The sequence below is a fragment of the Montipora capricornis genome, chromosome 1 (genome assembly GCF_036669925.1).
Source record: "Montipora capricornis isolate CH-2021 chromosome 1, ASM3666992v2, whole genome shotgun sequence".
In the NCBI taxonomy this organism is placed as follows: domain Eukaryota; kingdom Metazoa; phylum Cnidaria; class Anthozoa; order Scleractinia; family Acroporidae; genus Montipora; species Montipora capricornis.
In genome coordinates, this window is record NC_090883.1 from 49,049,569 (window position 1) to 49,077,068 (window position 27,500).

The 27,500-nt window shown below is 40.2% G+C and overlaps 3 protein-coding genes across 3 annotated transcripts in view; 1 reads left to right on the forward strand and 2 right to left on the reverse strand.

Moving 5' to 3' along the window:
- Nucleotides 1–828: 828 nt before the first annotated feature.
- Nucleotides 829–20,711, reverse strand: LOC138053916 (glycine--tRNA ligase-like). Its single transcript, XM_068900449.1, has 17 exons — nucleotides 20,422–20,711; nucleotides 18,782–18,883; nucleotides 17,820–17,922; nucleotides 16,948–17,089; nucleotides 16,443–16,531; nucleotides 14,917–14,993; nucleotides 13,853–13,998; nucleotides 11,811–11,960; nucleotides 10,150–10,312; nucleotides 8,835–8,999; nucleotides 7,304–7,411; nucleotides 5,524–5,669; nucleotides 5,277–5,365; nucleotides 5,029–5,138; nucleotides 3,830–3,923; nucleotides 3,179–3,369; nucleotides 829–2,768 (listed from the first exon to the last, which is right to left on the reverse strand). The coding sequence occupies exons 1-17, from the start codon at nucleotides 20,671–20,673 to the stop codon at nucleotides 2,658–2,660; spliced, it is 2,238 nt and encodes a 745-aa protein (XP_068756550.1). The 5' UTR covers nucleotides 20,674–20,711; the 3' UTR covers nucleotides 829–2,657.
- Nucleotides 20,712–20,784: 73 nt separating this feature from the next.
- On the forward strand, nucleotides 20,785–22,633 carry LOC138053925 (uncharacterized). Its single transcript, XM_068900457.1, has one exon. It carries the CDS (start codon nucleotides 20,808–20,810, stop codon nucleotides 21,678–21,680), a length of 873 nt encoding a protein of 290 aa, XP_068756558.1. The 5' UTR covers nucleotides 20,785–20,807; the 3' UTR covers nucleotides 21,681–22,633.
- Nucleotides 22,634–24,294: 1,661 nt separating this feature from the next.
- Nucleotides 24,295–27,500, reverse strand: part of LOC138046965 (cytochrome c oxidase subunit NDUFA4-like) — a 5,007-nt gene continuing 1,801 nt past the window's right edge. The window contains exons 2-4 of the mRNA XM_068893614.1: nucleotides 26,688–26,776; nucleotides 25,641–25,701; nucleotides 24,295–24,535 (exon numbers count right to left, since the gene is read on the reverse strand). Of these exons, the coding sequence (XP_068749715.1) occupies nucleotides 24,473–24,535; nucleotides 25,641–25,701; nucleotides 26,688–26,776 (213 nt within the window). The 3' untranslated portion in view covers nucleotides 24,295–24,472. The remainder of the gene's footprint in view (nucleotides 24,536–25,640; nucleotides 25,702–26,687; nucleotides 26,777–27,500) is intronic.

Genomic DNA, 27,500 nt, shown 5'->3' on the forward strand with positions numbered 1-27,500 from the left:
AATTCGTAGTGGGCAAATGATGAAAAAAAATTCTAATGACTGGAATTTTTTAAATAAACAAAAACAAACTTTTAAGCCTTGTTTTAACCAGGCCAGTTCATAGCAACAGCACAAACATCAGCCAAAATGTGAAAATAAACTATTTTGTGGTTATCCTTGACTCTTGCGAAAAACGGGCGCTCAAGCATAAGAATCCAACACTAAAGGCCCGTGCAAACGCTCGCAACAATGGGCCCAACAATGTTGTCTCTTGTTGCTCGATGTTAGCCGATGTGTGCAAACGCTCGCAACAAGTTACAACATGTTGGGTCTTTAGATGAGAATACAAAGGACTCTAGGCCTTTTTCCATCTCCGACGCAATGTTTATTTCTTGTTCGCATGTATTTGTGTGGATACGTGGCATGTATTGCGCGTGCGCCGGCGCAACATTGTTGGATGTGCTGTGCAAACGAACGCAACATTGTTGGACCACGCTTCGATGACCGCGAAACAATAGAAATGTTGGCACTTGTTGGCTCTGAAGTTTGACCAGTTTCAAACTTCATCCAACAACTTCCAACAAGTCGCAACAACACGCAACTACACACAACATGGTGTGCGAACGCTCGCAACATGTTGCATGGGCCCAACAATGTTGCGTCTTGTTGGCCAACAATGTTGCGAGCGTTTGCACGGGCCTTAAGGGTCAAACAATCAAAAAAACGACTGATTTTGTCAAATAATCCGTGAGTACCCATTTTACAACAGGAACGCTATCGCTTAGTGACCACGTGAACAACGTAAACCCAAAACCTAATTGGAAACACATAAGTTAAAAACCTCAGTCATATAGTAAAACATTTTTAATATTTATTTTGCGATTTCAGTGCTTTTGCGCGATTTTTTCCTGTTGTCATGGAATACCGCCTTTAAAATGCCATCTTATTGGTCTATGTTACCAAACCACCCAACTGTCACAGTTAAGCCGTGAGACTCGCGGTTTCAGGTATGCTCTTAACAAGGTTTAACCTCAAAATCTCTCGGTTTTTACACAATGAACAATTATCTTTCTCAAACCGATCTGCAAGCTTTTGGCGCGAGAATCTGGCGCAAGCTTTTTAAACCTAAAACCTGTGAAGTCCAGCTGCTTACGATGGCTGGACGATACAGGATTCCGGAAAGTGAGCGCTGAAGGTCATGACTCTCCAGTTCCTAACTCACTCTAAAAAGGCAACAAAAGCCTAATATGATGAACACAAATTAGTACCACTGACGTAAGGAAATAATTGTTCGCCTTTTCGAGATAATCAATGTAGTCATGGTTGACTTGTTTTCGAAAAGAGATACCTGTTTAACTTTAAGCATACTTTTACCTAAGAAAGCATTAATTGCGGCAGTTTCAATATTGCTCATATTGTTAAAGAGTTGAAGTTTCTTCGTCTTTGGAAAGCAAATTTCAAGGTTATTTTTCGGGTAAGTGTTTGAGACCTCAAGGTTTAGGGGGCTTCGGAGGTTAGACGGTTTGTTTTACAATAACAAATTCAAGGTCCGGTGAACTATAGTACATTTGAAAATTCTCTGCGCCAATTGGTTGCACTTGAGGTAATTATTATGTGAGAATCTCAATTGCTCTCAAAATGGCCGCAAGCCGGTTGTGTCGAGGTGACAGACGAAGTAATTAATTGTTTTAAAAAGAATGCATATTTTTCAAATAATCACTTATGTAATTATACTAAAACAATAATTCACCTCCGGCTCGGTAAATATCAGTGAATGAAAACCTCGACTTCGTCTCGGTTTCTTTTCACCGATATTCACCTCTCCTTCGGCGTATAATTGTTTGCTGGAGGTACTTGCAGCACGACCAGAGCGTCAAGCAGAGTAAATAGTAATTTTTTTAGGGGAAACATGGGATATTCTATTACGTCCCAAACAAAAACAGGAACTTCTTAGAGGTTCTCAAAACTTCAATAATGCACTGTTCGTAACGGATAGAGCTGGAAACATCGACCCCTTGTTTCATAAATATCTTCTGGAAGAAAATGTCGGCGCGCGAAGCAAATCACGGATGTTTCTTCGTTAACCGAGGAAACAATATGTTTTCCTTGGAAAAAAGGAGAAAATAGGAGGAACTTTGGTGAATAAGGAAAAATAGACGCTTAACACTCTGCATAACAAATTGTTTTTTTTATCTAGGGCGCATTCTTTCGAAAACTAATCCGGCACTTGAATACACGGAATAACCGGTTCACTTGTTCGTTTTGGACTGTTACGTTCTTAGACCAAAAACCATTCTGCTTTTTCTGCTCCTTAGATCGAAAATGGGAAAAACTGAGCACGGTTTACTCAGATCATGTTATAAATACGGTATAATTCTTGAGCATTATTTTTGGCACGAAAATCGCCCGCGAATGCCAGACAACTACAAAGTCGGATCCATGCTATCCCGAGCGTTAGTTTCCAGGTCACGTTTGCGAAAAGCCATTTCTTCTCGGGGTACCGGTCCTTTTCGAAAATCCCATTCCAGTTATTCTGTGCATCATAAACCAAAGAAGTAGTAGTTAGAATTGTCTTAAAAGAATGCGCCCCTTCTCTGTTCCACAGACTTCTGCTTTAGCGGTACTATTTTTGTTGACGCTTTAAGAATTCATTAAATACTTTGAGTGCTTCATGACGTTTACTTGGCACCAGTTTCCTGTCCTTCAAACAGCCCATATTTGGCCTCCACGTCAGGCCACGTCACTTTACCGCGGACTAGGTTGCTGACCAAGGATGGCAATTCGTCAATCTAAAGGAACAAAATCGAATTACCGATCCGAGTTAAATCTTTTCCCGCAATAATGTAGCAGTCGCCTCTGCCCATGTCAGCGGCAGTCTCCGTTCCACATGCGCAGCGCGCCATGCACACAACTGCATAATGGTTCGCGGTACTTTGTATACCCATCACAGTGTGTCACGACTCACAAGGTGTCACCTTAAGCCGGAGAACTTCATGTATTACCTTTTTGTAAGTCATTTTTTACAGGGCCACTTTGCGACGCCTACATCAAGAAATGTGAATCTCATTATGTCTTTGAATTTGTGAAGATGACGTTATGAGTCGTGCAATGAAGAGGTCTAGCTCTTTCTAAATACCAAGTCATGCCACCTACGACCGCCTACAAATACAACAATTACATTAGGAACAAGTGATATTACCTCTGCTCGTATCTGCCGAGTGGTGTTTCTTTCTCTTAGTGTAGCGCTATGCGGTTCTTTGTTTACAGTATCAAAGTCCACTGTGATACCAAACGGAATAGCAATCTCATCGGTCCGAGCGTAACGCCGCCCAATCGACCCACTGGAGTCGTCCACTTTGTGCGAAATATCCAATTCTGTCAAGGCCTCCGCTATACAAAACACAGAAGGGATTCGTCATTTGGTGATATACATTTCCTTGTTTTTCGACAACCTTTCTTCAACAACAACCACAGATATTGGCTGGCTGGTAGACACCTTATTCCACAATGGCTGTCATTTTAGCATTCTTTTGTTTGCTTGCAATTTAGCCCATGTTGCCTCGCTTAAAGTTAAAACTTTGAACGAGGCAACAAGGGCTAAAGAATACTAAAATCCAAATGATGGCCATTTCGGAATAAGGTGTATAGTCGAATACTATAATAAATAAAAAGACTGCAAACGAAGCCATATCAGCTCCTTCGTTTTTTGTAAAGAAAGATAGTCATTTACGCTCCTTCGCTTTTCCCTACCCGATGTAGAGACGAAACCCAACAAACTCAACCAACATGAGATCAAACCCGAGACAATTAGCAAGCGAGTGCTATCCCACTGTGATCCTTGCTCACTTACATAGCTTCTTGACAAATTGGCCAAATTCTTTGTTTTTACTGAGAGGCAGCACGGAGCATTTGACGGGAGCAACAGCAGGAGGCAGTGACAACCACTGATGAAACAAAAAATAACAGATACGTTTCTTTAGCCAACGTCATAGTAAACACTTAATGACTGGTCCCGAGGGAAACAGTTCATTTTTTTCCAGAGAATCTCAATGTTTCCCTCGGCTGCGCCTCGGGGAAACATCGAGATTCGAGGGAAACAAAATGAGCTGTTTCCCGAGAGACCAGTCATTAAGTGATTTGTTATATAGCACAAAACGAAAAACGTGCAATGGCAACAACAACAACGGTGGTCGTCGGTCAACATTCGCGGGTAACAGTGCACTGTTACCCTCTGACGTCATAGATTTTGCACTGTTGCCCGCTCAGAGACTTTTGGCGGGAAACAGTTTTAGTGTTAGATGTCATGTGACCTCGAAGTAACCAATGAGAGCGCGCACTGCTGGGCGGGGGGAAACTCAGCCATATAACAATGTGTATTATTAAAGAATATTGAAAGGAAAAAAAAACGCTTCTGAAGCGAGAGGAATTTTCATTGAAAAGAATTCCCACCCCATATATAACTTCCGAACTTAACCAAAACGTCGTATTCTGCGTATTTCTTTTTTCTTTGAAAACAGGTCCAAAGAAAGAGTTGAACATGGATGAAACTGTGCCCTCTGTCTTGAGTACGACGGACTGGGGAAAGAACGAGGTATTTGCAGGTTCTGGTGTCGCGTCGAGTCAGCTCTCTTGTGTTACACAGGTCACGCGAAGTGGTGGGAATGGTAAAGGCAGAAAAAAAACTGACATTTTACGCTCGCCTGTAGAGATGCATCAGATGTCAGACGGCGCTTCGGGTGGCATAACTGTAGACACAATCCGGATTGTTTTCGTCATAGAGAGAGAGCTTTTTCATTAATTGTCAGAGGTAACTTCGCAAACGCTTTGATTTTTCATAACCACGATTGGTGGTTGGCTTAAAATCTCGCATCAGTTTCTCGATCAGCAATAGGCCATCTCTTATATTCTCACGGTTGTACTGGAACGAGCCTGAAATTGAGGCTGAGGAGCTTCCATCAGATGCCAGTTCGAGGCCAATTGTAACAATACAACTGAAGCTACGAGGGAACCTTAGGTGGCAAGCTATAACATGACAAAAACAAACATTACCGTCCTTTGCTCGTCCCCTTCACGAATTTGAAAGTTATGTTCAAGCACAGCATACATGATTCTTCCCACTCCAAAGGATGGTTCGATCACGTGGGGTTCCACATCACGAACTGAAGGCGCAAAAGAAAATTCCAATAAAAGCCTTAAATAGCGTCGATTAGTAACGCAGCATGGATCTTGTTTACGTCGTTACTTATTTGCAAAAAGGAGGCCAATTGCAAACCGAGTGAATTATCTGAGGCACTTACCATGAATTTCTCTTTGGTATCGCTTGATTTCCCGGATCATGGACTTCTCAATCTTGAACTCTTTAGAATCGATAGTTATGGTCACCTCGCTTGGAAAGAGTAAAGAAAAATCTTCTCTTAAAATAATGAAAAATATTGAAAAAAAGGTTCTTTCTTAAATTAGTGTGTGACAGCGTACTTATTACACCTACTGTTTGGTTCCGAGCAGAAGTTAGATTACATGACAACTTTTTTCCAACATACTTACCCGCTGTCACTAATTTTATCCTCGAAGATTTTGATACTGTCTTTATCCATTTGTGCCAAATAATCCATGACAGTTTTGCCTTCCTTTTTGAAAGCCTTTCCGATGACAGGTTTCTCTGGAACAATCTCCACCACGTCAACCATTTCCTTCACGTCGTTAGTTAAGGTGGAAAGTTTGAAATTGAAGCAAAGGTCACCGTCCTGAGAAGGCAGTGTGGACCCATTTGTTCAAAGGGGCGAGTTGATAACTATCTGAAGGATAAATCCCTACCCAATGAGTATATAGAGGGATGTATACATGACTGCACAGGGATACGAATGTTATCTAAGAGGGCTGATATCATATCAGCACTTGAAAATTTTTATAAATAATAAACCGGTTACTGTCAAACGAAACCGAGGGTGCTGCGTCGGTTGGGTTGAAACACGAAAATTTGGTTTCACCCGCGTCGGGATACGACTTTAATCTTCGAGTGTTGATAGCATCTCTCTCGAGTGAGCGCAGCGAACGAGTGCGAGATACTATCAGTACGAGAAGACAAAATTCGTATCCCCAAGCGGCCATATAATATTATGTTTATTATATAGATATTGATGACATGTCCAGATTAAAAACAACTTGTTTTATTCATTTTCGAAATGGCGAAAAAGTTGTCATCAACCGCTAAAAAAATGCAAGTTGTGTAACAATTACATGATACTAGATATGAAAGTTATGATTATGTCAAATTGTGCAATAAAAATGTTAATGCAGTAGAGAAGAATTATATTACAGCACAAAAGTATCTTACAATGAAGGGAAGCTCGCGTTCTATTGGCTAATTGTGTTCGTTACCACGACGACACATATCCTCACACGAAAAGATAAATAGATATTCAGTGCGCGCGGTGAAGACACGATTTTTTCACAAGAAGGAAAATCCTAATATTTCATCAGTATCTACGCAATGAAGTTAAATTAACGATTTGCAGGCTGACGTGTTGTCGCTCTGACAAAAAGCTCATGCCAAAAATAGTCATCCCACATATTTTTTTTTTTTTTTTTTTTTTTTTACGATGGTTAATTTAACTTTATAATAAATATCAACCCGGGGCTGGTTGCTCGAAGCCTGGTTAGCGCTAACCGTTGGTTAAGAGGAATCAAAACCAATAGGTTTCCATGGTATTTAACGCTGCTCAGCGCTAACCATGGTTCGAGCAACCCGGGCCCGTTTGATAAAACTTTCAAGGTCGAGCACTGTCAAGTTCAGGGGAACGGTGTGAAGTTTACAACTGGCGTAGTGGTGAGAGCCCTCGCTTCCCACCAATATGGCCCGGGTTCGATTCCTAGACTCGGCGTCATACGTGGATTGAGTTTGTTGGTTCTCTACTCTGCTTCGAGAGGTTTTTCTACGGGTACTTCGGTTTTCCCCTCTCCTCTTTCCTCTTCTCTCCCTATGATTCGATTTGCGTTCATTTGTTGATTTCAGTTTACAGTGTTCCCAATTAGTGCTCCAGCGCTAGAAGCCTAGACACCTTAAAAAGGTTATTTTCCTTTTCCTTTTCGTTTTGTACGCACACGAGTTTAAGCGGAAACCAAAACGTTGGAGTCACACGCAGAGGCTGAAAAAATAATTGCATGAGAATTGGTTTTGATATTCCCGCAAGTGCACAGAGAAATCTCACTCTGATTACGATCGTGACACCCATTTTGACTCGGATTCCGATACTAAATCCGATTCTAATTTGGAATCCAGTTTTAATTTGGATCCTCATTCGAACCCGCAAGAGTCAAAGGATACAGGTTGAGCCAAGTCAACTTGCGCCACCAGTCTCTCGCCAGCTGCTTTGGTGTGAACAGACAGATCATAGCAAGCACGGTCAGCGCATCCCACACACTCAATCCAACCCTGCATGAAAAAGAAAGATTCAGAACATACAACAAGACAAATACGCTGCTTCTATTACATTAACAAATCCAACGTGGTTAAGCGTAGTCTGTACTCTTATCGACACCGATATAGGTCATCACAGTGAGTCCACAACAAATTTTGACCCCTGTGATGACAAATATCGTTGTAGATAAGATAACATTTATACATCAACTCTATTATAAAGAGAATAGCGATGTACCAGAGCCGGACACGAAAACTAACAGGTGGAAAACATCGGAGAAAGTGTACCCCCGACAAAGGCAGTGGTGCGACCCTGGGGGTTCTTGGGTATTCTTATTGAAAAACACTATTAAAAATGTAAATGAACGCTATCATGTACAACCAGAAACCCATAAGGGTTGAAACGTGTAACGCGCGTTCACAGCTTCCGAATATTCAGTGCGAACTGATTGGTTGAATGTTTCAGTGCTACGTACCATATTTGGAAACCCCTCGCTCTTGTTGTTCCAAATATGGTACTTAGCAAATTGAATATTCAGAAGCTTGTTTCCCAGCACACAAGGGGCCGTTACACGTTTCAACCCTTATGGGTTTCTGATACAACCTATAAATTAAAGGCGCTGTTACACTGTGCAATGTTTCCTACAACTTGCACGAAGTTGTACGAAACATTGCCCAATGTAACATACAGTACCTTGAAACAGCTAAAAACGTTTCGAGACAAGTTGCAAAAACCGTTTGCTGGAAAGTAGAATTGAGTTATACTTTCCGCAATGCTTCAATCAACGTCGTAACGAATTTTTCAATCATTGCGTAGTGTAACATCTGTCCTGCAACTTGCGTCGAAACGGTTTGCTGAACCAGCCAATGAAAATACTCCTTTTACCTCCTGTCATCATCGAAAACGAGACAAAATGCAAGAAGTGTAACAGCACCTTGACGAAGGCATAAAACTCTTTTTTTCAGCGAGATACAACAATAAACGAAACTGGACCTGTGCACCCAGCGAAGGCTGAGTGCAAAATGACTTACCCCTACTAACTCCCGCAAACTATACCTAAATCCCACAAACCACTGCGCACCTAACACGGCTCGCCAGGCCTCTGATACGGGCTGGCAAAATAGCAATACATGCTTATTTACAATTATCACAATTCCATTAAAGCACGTCACGCCAATTGTTTTTCCTCATAAAACGAAATTTGATGGCGTCAAAAGATCATGCGAAAAAGGTGTTTTGTCTCTTCCGGTGCTGGTAACCGTAAACATAATCAATTAATAATTATCATAATTAGCTTGTAATCATTAGCCCCAGGTGGATCCCAGGAGCGGCCCGTTGTGGGATTCAATGCATCCTCCTCTTTAGGGCGAGTACGAGTGCGCATGCGAAATGCGTATAAGTTAAGAATGCGAATAAGAGAACAAAAACGGTACTCACATAAGAGGTGAGAAGTTCCGCATCCCAGCAATCGCATGCGTAGTGCGCCATCTCATTGAACATGTGCTGTCTGAAGCGAATCTTTTTCGGGTCGGCCCCAACCTTCAGCAGGAACAGGTAGACTCGGCCAAGAAAGTATCCCATGGTCTGGGAGCTAACAATTTTCTGGCATTCAAATAAATTTCAAAATGTCCGAATTAAATTAAATTTCATTTCATTAAATAGAGATTAAAAAGAGGGAAAAATGGGGTTAGGCAATAACGGTTAACTTGGACACGCTCGACTAGAGTTTGCGATTTTCCAAAAAACAAACCCGTGATTTTAGCTAATTTCTTGCCTGTTAGCAACAGATATCACGAAACGTCTCAAAAGCGAGAGTCAAGTAAAAATAACAGGATTTTAGTCTTAAAGAATTCTCCATCAATGGAGAAAGTTGGGAAGAAGTTGCAAGTGACCGCAGCAAATGGAGATCGGCTGTGTGGGAGGGAGCCACAGCATTTGAGGAAGCACGCATCGAACCTGCAGAAGATTTGAGACAAACACGTAGCCAAAGAGCGTCAAAAGATGATTACTGAAGTCAGTTCTCCTGTCAGAACAGACAGAAATCATATAAAGAGTTTATAGGACTTGACAGCATAAGAAACATTGCTCCACGACGAGTTAACCATGAGATGCCAGTCTCTGCTACAAGACCGTCCGTATTCTTGGATTTAACATGACGTCACGGCCACCATGTTGGTGTCCCAAAACAATGAAATGGCGGCCACGTAGGTGTCCACATCCAATCCTCCGGGAATTGAAAGCTATGATTATGCTAACGTCTTCTTTTGTTTTCGTCTTGAAAAACATGGCTGTTGATCACGTTAGTGAAACCCAAGAATTGACGAAAAGGTTCAGCGTTCTCTTATCGACAACGATATTCGTCATCACAGTGGTCAAAATTTGTTGTAGACTCACTCGGCTACCACAACATTTTCACCACTGTGATGACGAATATCGTTGTCTATAAGAGTACAGACAACGCTGAACCACTTTCGATTCGTTAAGTTTATTTCAGAGCGTGACCAAAGAAAGAGCAAGCGTTGTCTATTCTTGTCTATAACGTTTACGCAATCTGTTTGGCTTACATGTATTTCCCAAAATGAGCGTTCCTGATTGGCTATTACAATTGCGTGAGACATTGACGCGAGAATGACGCAAGCAGCGTTGTCTAGACACTAGTCGACAACGGCAATTTAACCAGATTTCGAGATTACAAGCAACTGTTGTAAAATATAAATATCTGCCCGTTTAATAGCTATTAAAGACAACTGACCTGATTGACTGCATCTTCCAATGCAATATTTAACGTTGGTTTGCCTTCTATCTGGTTTTCGGAAGGATACAGCGTTACTTTCTGGGAACCAACATTTTGGAATTTGGGATGGCTCTTGTCAGTTGGATCCACAAAATGCTCGATTTCGGCCAATGTGAACTCTCTACAAATAAACAAAGTAAAACAGACGAATACCAAAAACTCAACTTAAAATTCCTGCGCTTAAATTTGCTTGCAGAAAAGGGAATACATGAGAATTTTGAAATCTCCAAGGAAACAGCCCATGAAATTTTAGTGGAAGAAGAGTCGCCTCCGTCAAATGTTTTTTTTTTCTAAGATAAATCTTTCTGCCAATATCAAACACATTTTCTCTATTTTAACGAAGCTGACTATCAAGTAAACATCGATAGAGCTTGTGTTCTAGATTTTAGCCAGTCAGAAGTAAGACTGAAACAAAGGAAATTATGACATTTATGTACGCATTTCCCGCCAATTGGCAACTTTCACGATAGCATCATTTGACTACAACTTCCAGAATTCAGTTTGATTTTCTTTCCATATTTAAGTTTTGTATTAACAGCGATACACCTTATTGCAAAATGGCCGCCTTTTTAGTATTCTTTTGTTTCCATACAAATTGGCCCTTATGGCCTCGTTCAAGTCTGAATGTTCTTTTGAATTTTCCGCTTGAAAGCGAGGCTGTATGGGTCAATTTGCATGGAAACAAGAGAATACTAAAAATGGCAGAATAAGGTGCATTACCAGCGGGGCAAAAATAACAACATGATGACACAAGCAAAACCTAAAGGATTCTGGGAATTGTAGTCATCATGCAAATGTCCAATTGCGCCGGCTTGGAGTAAAAGCTCTCCGTTGTGATTGGCTAATGAGATTGTTTGCGCGCGTTGTGTTGGATTAAATGCTTACTTTAAATTTTACTTAAAGGCACTCATTTTTTAACCGCTCCAGTCGTTCCAGCAATGCACGTAGTTAGATGCGTGCTGATTTTAATACATGTTAAGTGTCAAAAAGTGTCCCCTTGCTCTTCTTGACACCATCAACATCACTCGTGTCTAGGAATACAGACAATTAGAGCTACTTTCGTATGACCTTGAGAAAGTATTCGCAATTTGTTTCAAGGACCAATGTTTGGCAAGGTTAAAACAAAGCTCCTCTATATTCCCGCCAAGGAAACTCCTAATGTGGGAAGTAAACAGTTCAATTGCCCAATCAAATTACTGCAAAAATCAAATGACGTCAAAGCGAAATGCCAAGCGCTTTCCAGAAAGTTCCATGGAGAGATGACGTTGTTTGCATCCGCGTTCGCTAAGCCAATGAGAATTCGCGCTTCCAGCCAGACGTACATTGCTGGGATTCGACTTTGATTGGAAAGGAAAACGGGAAAACCCATAGAAATACAATGTAACCTCCAATTCAGATAAAGACCAACTGAGACTTGGCCCTCATGTGAACCTCATTGCCAAGGCCTTGATTTCAACCCGAGTCTTACATGTGGGAGGGGTGGTTGATGACCATCGCGCCTGCCTAAAAGTCCCAGCAAGTGTACAGCAAGGGGCATTCCCAGATGGTCACCATCCAGATATAAACCGTGCCAAACTTCATTTCGTGCAATCCGTACAAGAGATACGAGCTCTTTTTACCTCACTCTCAGAAGTCCTGCTCGCGGTGAGATCTCATTCCTAAACGCAGGACCGATCTGGGCAGCAGCAAACGGAAGCCTTCCATTATTAGCTTCCAAAAGACGCTTGAAGTTCACAAAGATCCCTTGAGCAGTTTCTGGTCTTAGATACCTGCACCAAGAGATGAACAAAACAAGTCAACCGATGCCAGGAGTACCTATATTTCGCAGGTCACGGATGCCAGGATTTACCCTTAAATGTGGTCATTTCACGTCATTTGGGATCTTAATCGAAGACGAGAACGACGTTTACGAGAGCTTTATTTGGCGTGAAAAGTGCACATCAACATTTTATGAACGGCTTGGTTGTTTGGAAAGGAAATAGTTAGATGCTCAGGTCCTCCACATCACCTAAAATTTGGTCAGTTCACGTTGTTAGTTTTTTCTTCTTTTTTCTCCTTTTTTTTTTTTTGTTGGCAGAGCACGACAAAGAAATAACCTGTACCTTTCGTTCTCTTATTGGTTAATTGTTTTCAGCCTTTGCCGTTGCCGTAAAAAAATGTAAAATGTAAATGCTTTGTTTACAATGGAAGTCCACTTAGCTATCAAGCCACAATGATAGACAAAAGTAGTTGGGAAGGTTATGCAAAATGAACCGCACCAGAGCTGTACAGTACTTCAACCTGCTTCTGTTAAAGCGCAAAAGAAATAGCTTCACTTTCTGTTATATAGCCCCCCTCCCCCCTATTCAACGTTGGAATAGAACCCCAACAATTTCCCACCAAAACCATTCAGTTTTACACAACATTGAATGAGGGGGGAGGGGAGAGAAGCAATGAAGACGTCAAAAGTGCTAACCTTCCCAACGTTTTTGACTATGATTGTAGTTTACAGGTACCCCACTTTTTAATAATCTGAAAGAAGCAATTCAAATTTAACAGAAACATGATTAAGAACTCCAACCGGAAGGAGGCAACAAGTTGCCTATTTACAAACCGCGGTAGAGTTGAATCCGGGACAACCGGAAACAAATCCAAACCAGAGGTTAGAACGGGATTTGAGCCGGGGCAACCGTATACAAACCCAACGCCTGAACCACTGGACCATTCCCCCTCCTTAACCGTTTCCGGTAAGCCGTCGTTGCTAGGCACTAACTGAGGGAGTTTTAAATTAGAAACGACGCCGGCTAAGGCAACGAGAAGGGGACAGCTATTTTTAGAGTTATTTTCATAGAGTTATGTCGTAGAGTTAGAGTTAACTTTCCAAAATCCTGAATTCAAGATTTTGGAAGCCAACATTCATAAAAGCTAACCTTAGGCCTAACAACTTTTGTTTAGGGCTAATTAGGCCTAAGCTTAGCTTTTATACATGTTTAGGATAATTTTTGTATTTCTGTATTTCTGAATTCAGGATTTAGGCCTTCCAAAATCTTGAATTCAGGATTTTGGAAATTTAACTCTAACTCTAATGTCATAACTCTGTGAAAATAACTCTATTGTTGGTCAACCTCAACGAGAACGCCACAAAACATTACATAATATCATCGGCTAAAAGAGAAAAATAATCGTGTTTCACGTACGGCACACATTTTATTGCCGCGGCATATTTTTTCGTTACTCTGCATAACGACGAGAATTCAATCAATTTAAGGTTTCCACGATAACTTAAGGAAAAAGGTCCTTTTCGTACGAGGGTAACACGTGCCAGAGTCACTACCGCACCAACCGACTGACCTACATCTGAGCCACTGATGTTTAACAAATTGATGTCAGTTTTTCATGCGCCTTTCCTGTTACTGATCATGAATTTCGTCATAACATTGTCAAAGTAGCTGTGGATCCATGAGGCGATAGCCGAGCGAGAATTTTGCAGTCATTGTAAAACAGCATTTCAAAACCGCACGTACCTGATTTCTTTCTAGGACACTCTGGGCCCAGTGTACGACGTGAACACAGCAAGGTGGAGACGATAGTAAAGTTATACTTCGAGGTGAGCTGTTTTCGAGCTTAATTGAACTCGGTACGGATGTTGTACAACGTTTAAACCAACCCTTGATTCACTCACCCTGGAATAAGACCACTGGGTCCAATTGACGTTGCAAACATCAAATTGAATTCCACAGGCTCCGTAAGATCATTTCCAGTCATGGACGCCTTAGCATCATACTTGCTAAGAAGGTCTCCTAGCTCTTTCATTCCGTAATTGTCAATCTAAAAGAGTAAATATCATTTACACGAAGTTGATTGTGAGAAAGAGCAAAAGAGACAGCAAGGCAAAGTCTACCCACGGAAATTTGTTTATCAGCTGGGTTGATATGGTAAATTGACCAACGTAGAGAAATTTGAAAGCTGACGTTTCGAGCGTTAGCCCATCCTCGGAGCGAATTATGGGTTGTTAACGTTTTATATAGTGAAAGATGGAGCTACGATAGAGCGGTTTTCAATTGAGTGTCGAAAGTAATTAGCGAATTGCTTTGGTTTATGATTACTTCACTCAGTGATTGGTTCAAAGTTCTCGCGCCATTTTTTCAACCAATCAGAAGTGAAACCAAAACCAATCATAACTAGCGCGTGTACATTTTACCGAGCTTTGTGTCGGCTACTGTAATTACTTCGAGTTTTGATTGGTCTACTGGATTGTCTTCGTCCTTTTTGATTGGCCAAAGTAATTACTTTGGTTTTGGTTTTACAACACTCGATTGAAACTCGCTCTACATGTAGCAACGGGATAACAATAATAAATTAGTTGAATGAAAGCGTTCGTTATTTCCGTGGCGAGTGAGTTTGTCCCGGTTGTGAGGGAGGGGAGTGAGGTTGTCCCGGTTTCTGTACCATGCAGCAACTAAGAGTATTGCAATCCCCTCCCCCCACGGGGGGATGCTAGTCAATCACAGGGTTATGTCGCCCCTACCCCACGTATCCCAACCGAGGGGGATAATGGAGGACGCCCGACGCGCTAATCACTAAATCGGAACCAAGAAGACTCCAGAATTTTTTCAATCGATTCTGACACTTGTGTCTGGGGTAGCAGAAAAATGAGGTGCATACGCCCCACGGGTGAAAACGCAAAGTTCAAAAGGTTAACCACTAATTAACAACAATAGGCCTCAGATTACAGTTAAACCTCACCTGACCAAGAACGCTTTCATACTCTTTTCTTTTCTCTTCATCTAGTTTCTTGTCAGCTAGCAATTTTTCAAGGTGACCTTTGTTAATCAAAAAACAGCGACAGTTAACATTTATTTCATCTCAACAGGACAAAAACAGTATTCTGATGACCTGCGGCTTTCTAATGCAACCGGTATTCTGGAAAAAAAAAACCGTCACCAGTCAGCTATGCCATTTCTTAGTGGTGCTGAATAGTTTTATGAAACTGTCAAAACCTGAAATTCTGTTGTTCTGTGAATTACGCAACTCCAGAGCCCAACTGGACTGTTACTTTCGATGTGTTACTTCCGTTAGCCACGATCCCACGCGGGGAGATCTTGAGTAGCTGTGACTCGTAAAAAATTATTATGCTAGTTGGGTTTTGGTTGTACTCTCGTCCTTTTAGAAAGCCAACTAATTATAGTTTGTAAGTATATTCAGGTTTTATTTCAGGTTTTATTTCATCTAGATATAGTTTTGTAACCGAAATTTTTTCTCGTTTTAGTTGAACCACTCACTTGAATTACTCCAATACCGGAATGCTTGTTCTATGATATATAATTATTAAAGTGCATTCAAATTGTTGTTTGTTGCTTGATGTCTTCATGAACCATTGCATGCTGTTGTAAATTACATGTAACTGAGAAGAAAATAGAGCTGCCATGTTGAGAAAATAAAGGCCCACAGTCTCCCATTTAATTTCATCTTCCTTGAGTTAATTTGAGGGGAAACTAGTAACAGTCATAGTGGAGTCCTGGTTAAAATAAGCTTGATCATGATCATCACCATTACCCAGTCAGGTGATTACAGCAATATTTTAACCCACTGACTCCTGAACCACCCCACCCCTCCCCCCGTCCCACCGTCCCCCCTTCCCATTGACGAGTAGCATCAGCTGGCGTTAGATACTGTAGGTACAATCTTCATCTCAGTCCCAAGGGTCAATGGGTTAAATAATTAAAGGAGACATAGCTTTTGAGTGGAAATAGAGGTTGTTAAATGCTATAATAATAATAATAATAATAATAATAATAATAATAATAATAATAATAATAATTATACTAAACATTGACTCAGCTCAGAACGTTGTCGTCAATCTTGCTCTGCGGATTGTTTCGAAATCATTGATTCCGCTCCTACTGAATTTCGACTTAAACTCAAGGAGGCTATGCATATAAATTGGGAAAGGCCTAATTTAAACCAACAAGTTCATCACGTCAACCTGACACTTACGCTTTAGGCTCTACATTCTTTCAAACACTCTGTAACTCACTCAAATATGCAATTCTTGTCACTTAATCATAATTAATTATGCATGACTGTTTTGCCTAGTTGTTATATAGTCCCAACGGTTTTTCAAATATTCTGTAACTGACGATGATGGTTCGATGATGTCTTGGAAATCAAAAAATGTTGTAATTTTCTTAAAGATAATAAAATTGTGATGAACATTACACGGTCCATGACACCATTGAACCATGAACCAAAAAAATACTAGTCCTGTTCACCTTCTAGGAGGTGATCAGCTCTGTAACAGTCCCCAGTTTTGACATCTTTCACCATGTAGTCTGCAAATCTGTCTACGTGACCAGAGGCTCTGAAACACAAATCAAAATGTTGATAGGAACAAAATAACCTATTAAGTTGATTCTAGGTACAATCAAACATGCATCCTTTTTGATCACCAACGACAAGACCTTGAACATTCGGTATCACAAGAGCCAAAAACAAAAACACTCACAAGCTTGGGTAGTTGCTCTCATCAGTTAGCAAAAATCAAAAACAAAAACATTCCCATGCATGGGTAATTTTTCTCATCGGCTAGCAAAAACCAAAAACAAAAACACTCACATGCATGAGTAGTTGCTCTCATCAGCTAGCAGGAACCAAAAACACTCACATGCATGGGAAGTTGCTCTAATCAGCTAGCACCAAAGATACAGTCAAAAGAAGACATGGCTAAGGACATTAAATGTCATCCTCAACTAAGTTATCGTCTTACTTATTACTCACTTGAGCACCTGGTGTGGTGTAAGCAGGGAAGCCCTGATTTCTAACATTTGCTCCTCCAAGACAAAGTGTGACTTCCAAATGCTTAGCATATTGGCCTCCATGGCGCAACCAGATGGTCCATAATCATACAATCCAGCCACACCTGTGGAATCATGAGCATCATCTCCTTAACTAAAGTATTTTGAATAAAATGACCCTCTTGCAGTCAAGCTGTGTCAATTATGCGACCAGTATGCACAAGACTGAAACATAATACATGTACGCACATGACTGTATAAAATTTAGTACTTACCGGTAATAATAAAGTACTAACCTCTTACTCTGTGGAGCCTCTGACAATGATTGACAAAGAATCAATCGTGACAAAGTCTCTTCTCATTTTCATATTTATCTTTTGCCAGGTGAAGATGAGGTTGTTTTAAACTTTGGCTTTCAATGAGGGAATCTTTCTGTCAGATTCTTTCATAACAATAACAACAACAACAACAATAATAATAATAATAATAATAATAATAATAATTATTATTATTATTATTATTATTATTATTATTATTATTATTATTATCATAAGCATAAGGGTCTGAGTAAAATTATTGTCTTTTAACTTATCCTTCAGTTATTTGGTCAAATTTCACTCGGCCTTAACTTACAGTACCCTACTTCTAAGCACTGTCACGACTGGTACTTAATCAAAATAAGGAACAACAAGATGAACACAGAAAGAGGATGCCCTCTTTGTCCTTAAGCAAAATGAAATTATTTTTCTTGAAGGGAATGGAATGTGGGAGCAATTTTTTACTTACTGTTCTACTAGTACTCTTCCATGCACGTGCACTAATAATACTAAAAAATATTATTATTACTCTACCAACCTCCATAAATTTCAAAGGCAGGAACAAAGAAGAAGCGTCGTTTCAACAAGTCCTCCAACTTAGATCTGTCAAATTTCTCTTCTTTGGGGGCCAATTCTTTTTCCTACATGTAGAGAAAAATATTTACAACATCTAAAGAATTAACATATTTCAAGAACACTTACAGTATAAGCGATATTGAAGCATGTTTTCGGCAGTTAAGATTTTTTTCTGATTACAAAATTCTAAACTTGATTCCCTTTTAAAGTAGTTTCCACATGTGTATACTATTCATTAACATAACCAGGAACATTACTAGTGCAATAATTGCACTAGTACAACCTAAAGTTACTATTAATTTTTAGTCTTATTTAAACAGTTGACTCATTTGATCAAAAATAATAACTTGTAGATACATGTATGAACATTTTTAAACATGTATGTACCACGGCATGACTATTCCGGGGGTGGGGGTAGGGGTGAGGGAGAGGTGGGGGGGGGGGTGAAGAGTAGGTGGTGAAGGGTCAGGGGTAGTGGGTGAAGGGTACCATAACTGTAACAACCCGAACCTTCACAAAAATGCTAACCTTAGGCCTTCACACTATACTTAAGATAAATGTTTAGGCCTAAGGTTAGCATTTTTGTAAAGGTAAATACGTTGTTTCAGCTATGGTACCCCTCACCCCCAATCCCACCTCTACCCTCACCCCCTTTCCCCCACCCCCACAATAGTCTTGTCAACATACCACTGTTGCAACTGATGTTGACAGTTTTGTTTTGCATGTGTTGCATGCCCCTTATAATATATTTTATTGCATCGACCTCATGCACGGTGATCTCCATGTTTTGTTTGGAATAAAAGTGAGACAGTGCTGTCCTCAAGTTTGATTTATTGTGTTCATTGGTTCACATCAGTCACAACAACGACATTGAAAACAATTTGGCAAAATTGCAGTAAAATGTACAGTAGGTAAGTTACACACCTTGTTTTCAAGGGCCTTTTTCCTGACTTTTAGTTCCTTAATAGCCACTTCAATATCTGGTGGAGGAGCATTTTCAGATTTAAGTCTTTTCACCAAATCGCCCTGTAATAACAACAGAATGCACAAGATCAAAGTTAGGGAGAGCTTAATGATGATTATTCCATAGTCATCTTACAGTCTAACCAGGGCTGACGGATTGAGTGAATGACTCTACAACCAACTAGCCAGGCAGTTGATTCATTCGTACCTTTACCGGCTGTATTATGGATACATTATTAGCATTAACATGCTTGATCTTGCAGTGAAGGCGATAGCCTAATCCCAACTTGTACCATAAGGACACCCTATTTCAGGGTTCGACATCTCCGCTAGCCCGGTAGCCCGAGGCTAGTAAAAATTTTGTCGGGCTAGTAAAAAACGACGTTTAATAGCCCGCTGGCTAGTAGAAAAATGGAAATAAACTAGATATAATTACTTTAGTTTGAAGTTCACAGTTGATTAAAAAAACAAGAAAGTTTAAAATGTAACGATAATACCAATAATTTTATAAAAACAAATCTATCATCTTCTGGCGTCTTTTTTATCTTGCGTGTCGTTCATAAACATCGCTAGATCCCAGACTCTGAGCTTAATGGTCAATGTCTTCCCCAGTCTTCTCCCTACCAATGTTGTGATGCCTTGCACATCGCCTCGCACGATCGCTTCGCACTTGAAGCGATTGGAAAGATGGAGCGATTTTTGACAAATTACGAGGCGCCACCATGTAAAAAGGGGAAAGCGGCTGAAACTGAAAGTACCAGTAAACAGGAAAACAAAACGATTTATGAGAGCACTCAGAGAAAGAGAACTTTTAATCCATCGTGGAAAGCAAGCTTCCCGTGGCTTGTGCACCGGCATTCTACGGTCAGCCTTCGCTGCGTGCACAAGTGGATGTGAAACGAACATTTTGTTAGCTTTTTTCCTTAAATAACAAATTATGTTATCACAATGGAAGAAAAATTCCATTCTTTATTATTTTAAAAGACCTTGCGAATAAGTTTAGAGGAAAGTTTGCGTGTTTGGGGTTGAAGTAGACCTCGAGGGAAATTGATCCGGGCTACCAAGTTTTGCTTCGGGCTAGTAAATTCTAGAAATCACTAGCCCGGTGGCTAGTAATGCAGGTAGCCAGGTGTCGAACCCTGCTATTTCCCTGGCAGCACGAGGTGGACCTGGCTGGATTATGAGACGACAACAAACAAAAATGCTGCCGGCAGTCAGGATATCTGCGCTTGCAGGTTGCTGGATCCTTCATTGTACACTAAGATTTCATTGATACTAGATGACTGACTTCAAATAATAAAGATTATTATTACTATTACTAAATACAACTTATAATATAAAGAGGAAATCGTCTGTAAAAGTGCACTTTCAGAACGATAGATAGAGTAATACGAAAAAAAGTAGAAAACTAAGCAACAGATTTCCGCCAGGATTTACACGTAAGAACAGACACTACTAGCTACCGCAGCCACATTTTACTTCCGTCGATCGATATTAATATTCCATTTTTCCATCCGCTCCAGGGCACGATCCCATTGGTGCATAAACAAATGAAACAACCTTCAAAGGTTACTTTTGCACCCCTAAAACACAATACATACCTGTTCTTTCACTGACTTTCGTAAATTGTCCAAGATGCTAGAATTTTCTCCGCTACAATCAGACATCGTACACGTACGTGTTCCAATCAAAAAATCTAACTTCAAAAGGTTCTTAAAAATTCTGCGGTGAGATAAATACAAGGAGGGGATCGCTCCGAGAATTTGCTGTGAGAGGAGGCGTTCCTGGACTAGCTGTCTGAAACAAAGTGTCCTCTTGAGAAAGAAAGTTCCGCATACAAACAATCTATTCATCCAGTGCTTTTTGCAGCCACGAGGATTTTTAGAAAACAGGCGCTGGAGTGCGGTCACAGGAGCCCCTCAAGTAATCGCCATAAAGTGTCTTTAATTTGGTGATCGCGTGACTTCACAAATGTTTCGTGACTTTGATGTTGGCGCGAAATTGCTTGCTAATTGCATTTGGCTTAATTCAGAAAGTTTACCTTTTTTCGCCCGTCTCCTCAATCATGAGTAAAAGAAAAGCACCTTCGACTACAGGCACGACGAATAAGCGAAAAAAGGTATCTTGTGGTAGAGAACAAGCTAATCAAACCACCACTAAAGTCACATGCTCTTCAAACGAGTTGACTGACCTTGTTGAGAAAATTGCAAGAGAATTTCGTAAAAATGCTGATCCCAAGAAAAGCCTGCCGATGAAGAAATACATGAGGGACCAGTTTGAGTACTTTGGCCTCAGCAGCCCTCTAAGAAAAACCGTTGCTAAAGAATTTCTTCAACAGAAGTTGAATTCAGAGGATATAAGAGAGTTTGTTGTACTCTTGTGGGCTAAACCAGAGAGAGAATTTCAATACTTTGCTCTTGATTATTTAGAGAAGAACATGGATGCTTCGACAGAATTCGAGGCCAACATCAAATGCATGGAACACTTGATCACAACGAAGTCTTGGTGGGATACGGTCGATGCCCTTGCATCCAAGATGGTTGGCCGACTAGTGCAGCAACATCCCAAGAAAGGTAAACCTCTGATGAAAGAATGGATTGACCACGAAAACATGTGGCTCAGAAGGACTGCTTTGCTGCATCAGCTGTCTTACAAAGACGAAACAGACGAGGAAATATTGTTTAGCTTTTGTAGTAAGAGAGCGGACGAAAAGGAGTTTTTTATCCGAAAAGCGATTGGGTGGGCACTGAGACAACATGCTTGGAGATCCAGTGCAAGTGTAAAAAGATATTTGTTGAAGAACAAGAAAAAGTTGAGTGCCTTAAGCTTTAAAGAGGCTGCAAAACATCTGAAATTATAATATTAACAAACTGCGTAACGCATTGTACTTTACCTTGGAAAAGGACGACATTGGACTGACGGAACGTCATCCCAAATCCAAGTGGATGCAGTGGACTATCAACCCTTCTTCTTTCTGTCTGTAAGAGTTTAGGATGATATTCCGCCCTGTAGGTTTTGGGGTTAGTGTTTAGTGTACCAGTATTTTTCGTGAAAGATATACAAGTCTGCTATAGTTTCAAAAGTCAGGAACAGGGGAATTCAACTGCATGTGCCTTTCACATGACTTCCTTGCACATGAGGTTTGTCTCTGCAAACTGAAGCAACATTGCTTGCTGTTACATGATGCATCCATTTGTACACCTTGTTGCATGCTGCTTGACGATGTTGCAAGAAGTTTGAAACTGGTCAAACTCTTGAATTGAGCCCACATCTCCTCACCTTCCTGTTGTTCAGTCCCTTGTCTTTGCTTAACAAACTTGCAACACTCATCATAACCGAGCTGCCTTTTTTATCTACTCACTAATCTACATGTGTATCATGCAAATTGTCAAATGTGACTTTGTAACTATTCCTCCTCTTTCCAATAACCTTATAGGGATGAAATTAACTGCCAAGACAAGTAGCATTGGCAAAATCACTTGAATGATTTTGTTACAATCCATAATTAGTTCACTTTCATATCGTCACTATTTTTGTTGGCTATTATTATGTTATTGAAGGCAGTCCTTGATATCCAGCATTGAGTTAGGACTCCCAAAATAAATGGTAAATAAATAAAATTAATAGACAAGCATAGAGCAACAGGGTTGATGCCATTTGCACAGCTCCTAATGCATACAATGTATGACACATGGTCTCCATAGAGATAACAAAACATATCCCATGCGCATATCATACTACCTGTCGTCGTAACTACATGTAGAAGTCTCAACATTGTTGGAGATAAAAATAAATGTTGCGTTCATTTGCAAACCAGCGCCAACACCATTCAATGCCTGATTAATGTACATCTCCCAACAAATTTGACAGTTGGTTTTTTATGAGTTATCATTTGTAAAGATTATTGAGCTGCAAGCTGCTATACAACTGAGCCACCAAGCAATCTGGGAGCTCGTGAATTGGGAGTTTGTTGTTATCCAGTAACACGAAAAGAGTCTGAGTTCCACAGACAGGAGGTTGGGGCCCTTTGTTTAGACTTCTTCTGTGATGATTGCTCACTGGGGTGTTAATTCATTGATTTCTTGTGACCTGCATTTCGAGTGTCAACATGTTCTTCCATAATGTTGGCAGTTCTTGTTATTATTAGCACCTTCCATGTTGCTAATCACCTTACTGCGATTATGACCCCAACATTAACCCATTGACTCCTGGATGGGTTACCCTTGGACTCCCAAGCCAGCCTGAACTGGCCATACTTAGTATTTTACTCTAACACCAGAAGATTTTACTCATGAATGGGGAACCCCCGGGAGTCAATGAGTTATGAGTGGGGAACCCCCGAGAGTCAATGAGTTAATCACTGGCTGAAAAACTAGGTCCCCATATGATAACTTTCACCCCTGAGAAGGCCCCTACTGACGAGTCAAATCATCTGATGTTAGAGCAAAATGTCACTGAGGCATCCCGACCAGGAAGAGAAGAGCTCGGGGAAACCCTGAAACAAAGTGTCTTCTCGATGGTTTTCGTGAAGAACAATCAAAAGCATCTCTAATTGGTGATTTCATGTTACCAAGAGGAGTGAGAAGGTTCAAATAGCCAATTTTTGGCTTTACATGGATAAGAACCCTACTTCGCATGCTATTTTACACAGAGTTTCCCAGAGCCTTGGGACGATCCGAGGCTCTGGTAACGAGAATGGTCACTGGGGTGGCAAAGGGTTAAAGGGGACAAAGTGTTTGAGCGGATGTAGATGTTGTTAAAAGAGACATAGTCTTAGAGCAAATGTGGACATACATTGTAACCCTTTCACTCTTAGGAGGGAAACAGTCAAAAACAGTTAAAAGTGACTTTGAAGTGAAAAATATTATTTTAAAGTGCTACTATGATTAAAAATTCATTTCCTTTTTTTCTTCAGATTTCAAACGTGTTCGCTTAACACCTGACTTGCAAAATTTTGAGCTTTGAGTTTTATCCAAAGGCTGCTTATTTTGAGTGTAAGTTTTGCATTTCACAGTCTGCCATTACTCACGTTCAAAAATGACTGATTGGACCTTACAGGATTGGATCTAGGAAAAATGATGTCATTTACTCACAAGCTTAAGATTTCAGCGAGTAAACACAACTTATTATATATGCAAAACACAGATTTCAATTATGAAAGCCCACAACTCCCATGCTGCACATTAATTCAGCAGCATGTATACACACACATTGCATTCTTAAACTTGTGAGTCTTTGGCATCATTTTTTTTCCTCAACCCAACTCTCTCTCACGACTTTAAAGTTTGTAATGGCGGACCAATAAATAAGAAAATTCCACTTAAAATAAACAGGTGTCTTTTAGTGTTTATCATAATTAAGTAAAGTACGACCATCCAGGTGAGTGTAGTCCTGAGAAGGACTGTTTGACATGACATTGACTGACATTTCAAAAACCTGAGCAGAAGTCATCTTCAGAGGCAATAGAAGCAAAATATTTTGCAAATTTTATTAGGAGCAGAATCTTTGTTACAATATTACAACATGTTAGCCAGGGTCATTTGCTTGTATCAAAAGTTCACATTTATAAGTGACAATGAAATTCCCAAAAAGATGCACGCCCATCAATTGCCAACAATTAACTACAAAAGTTACGTAAGCATTGGTGTTATTTCAATCCAGTTTCACATCTGGCCTTGGGTTCTCGAATTTGCTGAAATCAGCAATGCTGTAAAACTGAAAACAAAAGCAGGAAATTAGACAAGAAGCAGGCACAGCCAGGCTAATAGAAGTACACTTTCCCTTAATTATGTTGCCATCACAGATTTCAAACCAGCAAAATGCAGCACTGGCATACTGTCACTTTCTTTAGACCTTATTTCACGGTTTGCCCACTCTTTGTATCCTAAAATTCAGTGACTTTTCTAGGACTACAAGACAAAGTGAGGGAGGTGCGGTGGCCTCATGGTTAGTGTGCTCGACTCCGGATCGAGTGGTCCGGGTTTGAGTCCTGGCCGGGGACATTGTGTTGTCTTCTTGGGCAAGACACTTTACTCCCACGGTGCCTCTCTCCACCCAGGTGTATAAATGGGTACCAGTGAAATGCTGGGGGTAACCCTGTGATGGCATCCCATCCAGGGGGGAGTAAGAAATACTCATAGTTGCTTCATGCCACAGAAACCAGGATAAGCTCCGGCTCTGATGGGCCACTTTGCTCCCAAACAGACTTTTATACGACAAATCTGTGACCTAGGAAACCCTAAAAAGGACACAGTCCATAAGATGAAATGGAGTGCTCTTGAAAACAAATATACAAATACACAGGTTGTACCAACATTTGCCAGACCTTGAGACAATGAGGTTATTTTGTGTCAGCATTTTATGTCATTTTCCAGGCCTTGATTATGCAATATTCGAAATCCAGGGCTTTCCAGGATTTCCATGTCCTGTACAAACCTCGTTATTTGTTTGCATGTACATTTGTACCTTTTGTCACGATTCCCAAGCTATATCATAAGACATGCTTACGACAGTTCCTTCTCTTAATTTAAGGTTGGACATAACTATTCATGTTTGCATTAACTTTTTAGTGAATCAAGCAAATGATGAAATCTCCCGAGTATTGTCAAACAACCTTAATTTTCTGAGAAAACAAAACACACAGGAATTGATAAGGTCTTCAGCTTTGGGAGCTGATGAAATTAATTTTGTTCTGTTTAATAAGGTACAGTAACCAAGGGTACAAGGTGTGGTGAAATTGAGAGAACAATCACAGCACAAAAGGAAGGAAAATTCTGCAATCAAAACTGCTACCTTATTTAGAAACCTTAATTGTCCCTACCTTCCTACACTCATTGTGCTTAATTCTCTGCCATGGATATGGGTTGTTCTTTCTGTCCCAGCTGTAAAAATATAGATTCCCACAAAGAACAGTGACTTTCATATGGTAAAAAGAAGAGCCATTGTGTTTGAAGGCACTACAGGGCTTGAAATTAACAAAAAAATCCAGTCAATACGAACATTTGCCTGGTGTTATCAGCAGTTACTGTAAGTAATAAAATTTGAGCCTGCAACTTACTTGTGCATGAAGAAACCCCTGAAAATGGTGAATGATCGAAGAAATGGAGTTGTACTGTAGCTAAATTATGCAACAATTACACTATCTTCAGATTGAAAGAAAATTCATGGCGAGAAGCAAAATAATGACATCATTTCTTTATTTCATTTCTTAAAAGTAGCAGCAAAGTGCCAACTGCTACCCCTTTTGTTTCGGAAGAGCGAAGGTGAAAACAAGTCCCAAATTTGCAACTTCTCCAGATATTTTAGTCGCAAAGGGAAAAATTTCAGGAGCAAATGTGACTGTATTGGTTGCAATTTCAAGCACTGCACTACCATGGTAGAGGAGCTCTGCTCTGTCAAAAATCAATAACTAAGGAAGTTATTCCACTCAAGGAGGTGCTATGGAAGAATACACTATTTGCATCCATTGCTTAATAAGTGCTGATCTTCCTACAGGTATGACCAAATGCAAAAATGACCATAAATAAATGATTATTATTCTCTTATCTATGTGCTAATTAACCTTGCCTTGTTAACAAGACAGTGTAAAATTGACAGACTTTTAGCTGTAAAACAAGGCTCGTCAGGCTCATTAGCACAGAGACAGTAGACTAATTTACTGTCAGCAACATTTGGCCTACATGTATGTATGCATGACCATCCTTCATGTGAGCTGGTAAGTTTTTGGTTGATTTTGTTGTTGTTGTTGATGTTGTTGTTGTTGTCGTTTTCCCTACAACTTGCAAAGCTGCTTGCAAATTGACAAAAATGACTAAAATCAGGTCCAATATTGTGAATATTAATATTATTGTAAGAACACAATACACACGTGCAGTCTGGATTCCTGAGAGCAAGCCGTGCTACATAGCCTGCTGCACCAACGCATCCTACACCAACTACAAAAAACAATGGAATCAGCTGAAAGATAAAAAATATAGACTGACTTGAGATTATTACAGAATAATGTTAAATTAAATTATTACAGTATTTATGGTTACCTGTGTAATAATAATTAACAGGTCTAGGTTACACTTTTGATTTTTCTTTTGTTTTGGATTATGACGGTAAAAAGTAGACAGACAAAAAGCAAACTGGTTTGAAAAATTATATTTAAAAATCAAGAACAAATTTGAACCACAACACAAGCACAAACACATTTTTTCACAGACCTGAAAGAATTTTGAACGTATTCAAATAACAAAAAAACATATAATAGTCTGTAAAATTAAAGGAGGAACTCTGACTTTGCAAACCCGAAACACCTCTTGGTTTGAATCAGGTATCCATAAGCCCTTTTGTGACAACCATATGTAAGTACAGCTGTAAGTAAGTATTATTTACCCTCAGATTTTTAGAGCAGCTAATTGTTAATATCTCCAACCAATGAACAGAACAACGTTAAGAATCCCAACTGGCCGGACGCAAACCAGTTGGCCATTAATTTTACAAGTGCAGCCCTGAAACTGAACTAAGGACTACCTGGAACAAATTCAACGACTGGTCAGAGGCAAGTGCCCTACCCACAAGGCTGCACTGCCCCGTCCATGATGGGATTAAGATAAATTACATGCTGGAGGTTCAGTTGATTATGCATCAAGCTAAAATGTAGAAGGCCACCAATGGACCAACACTTGGGACCTTA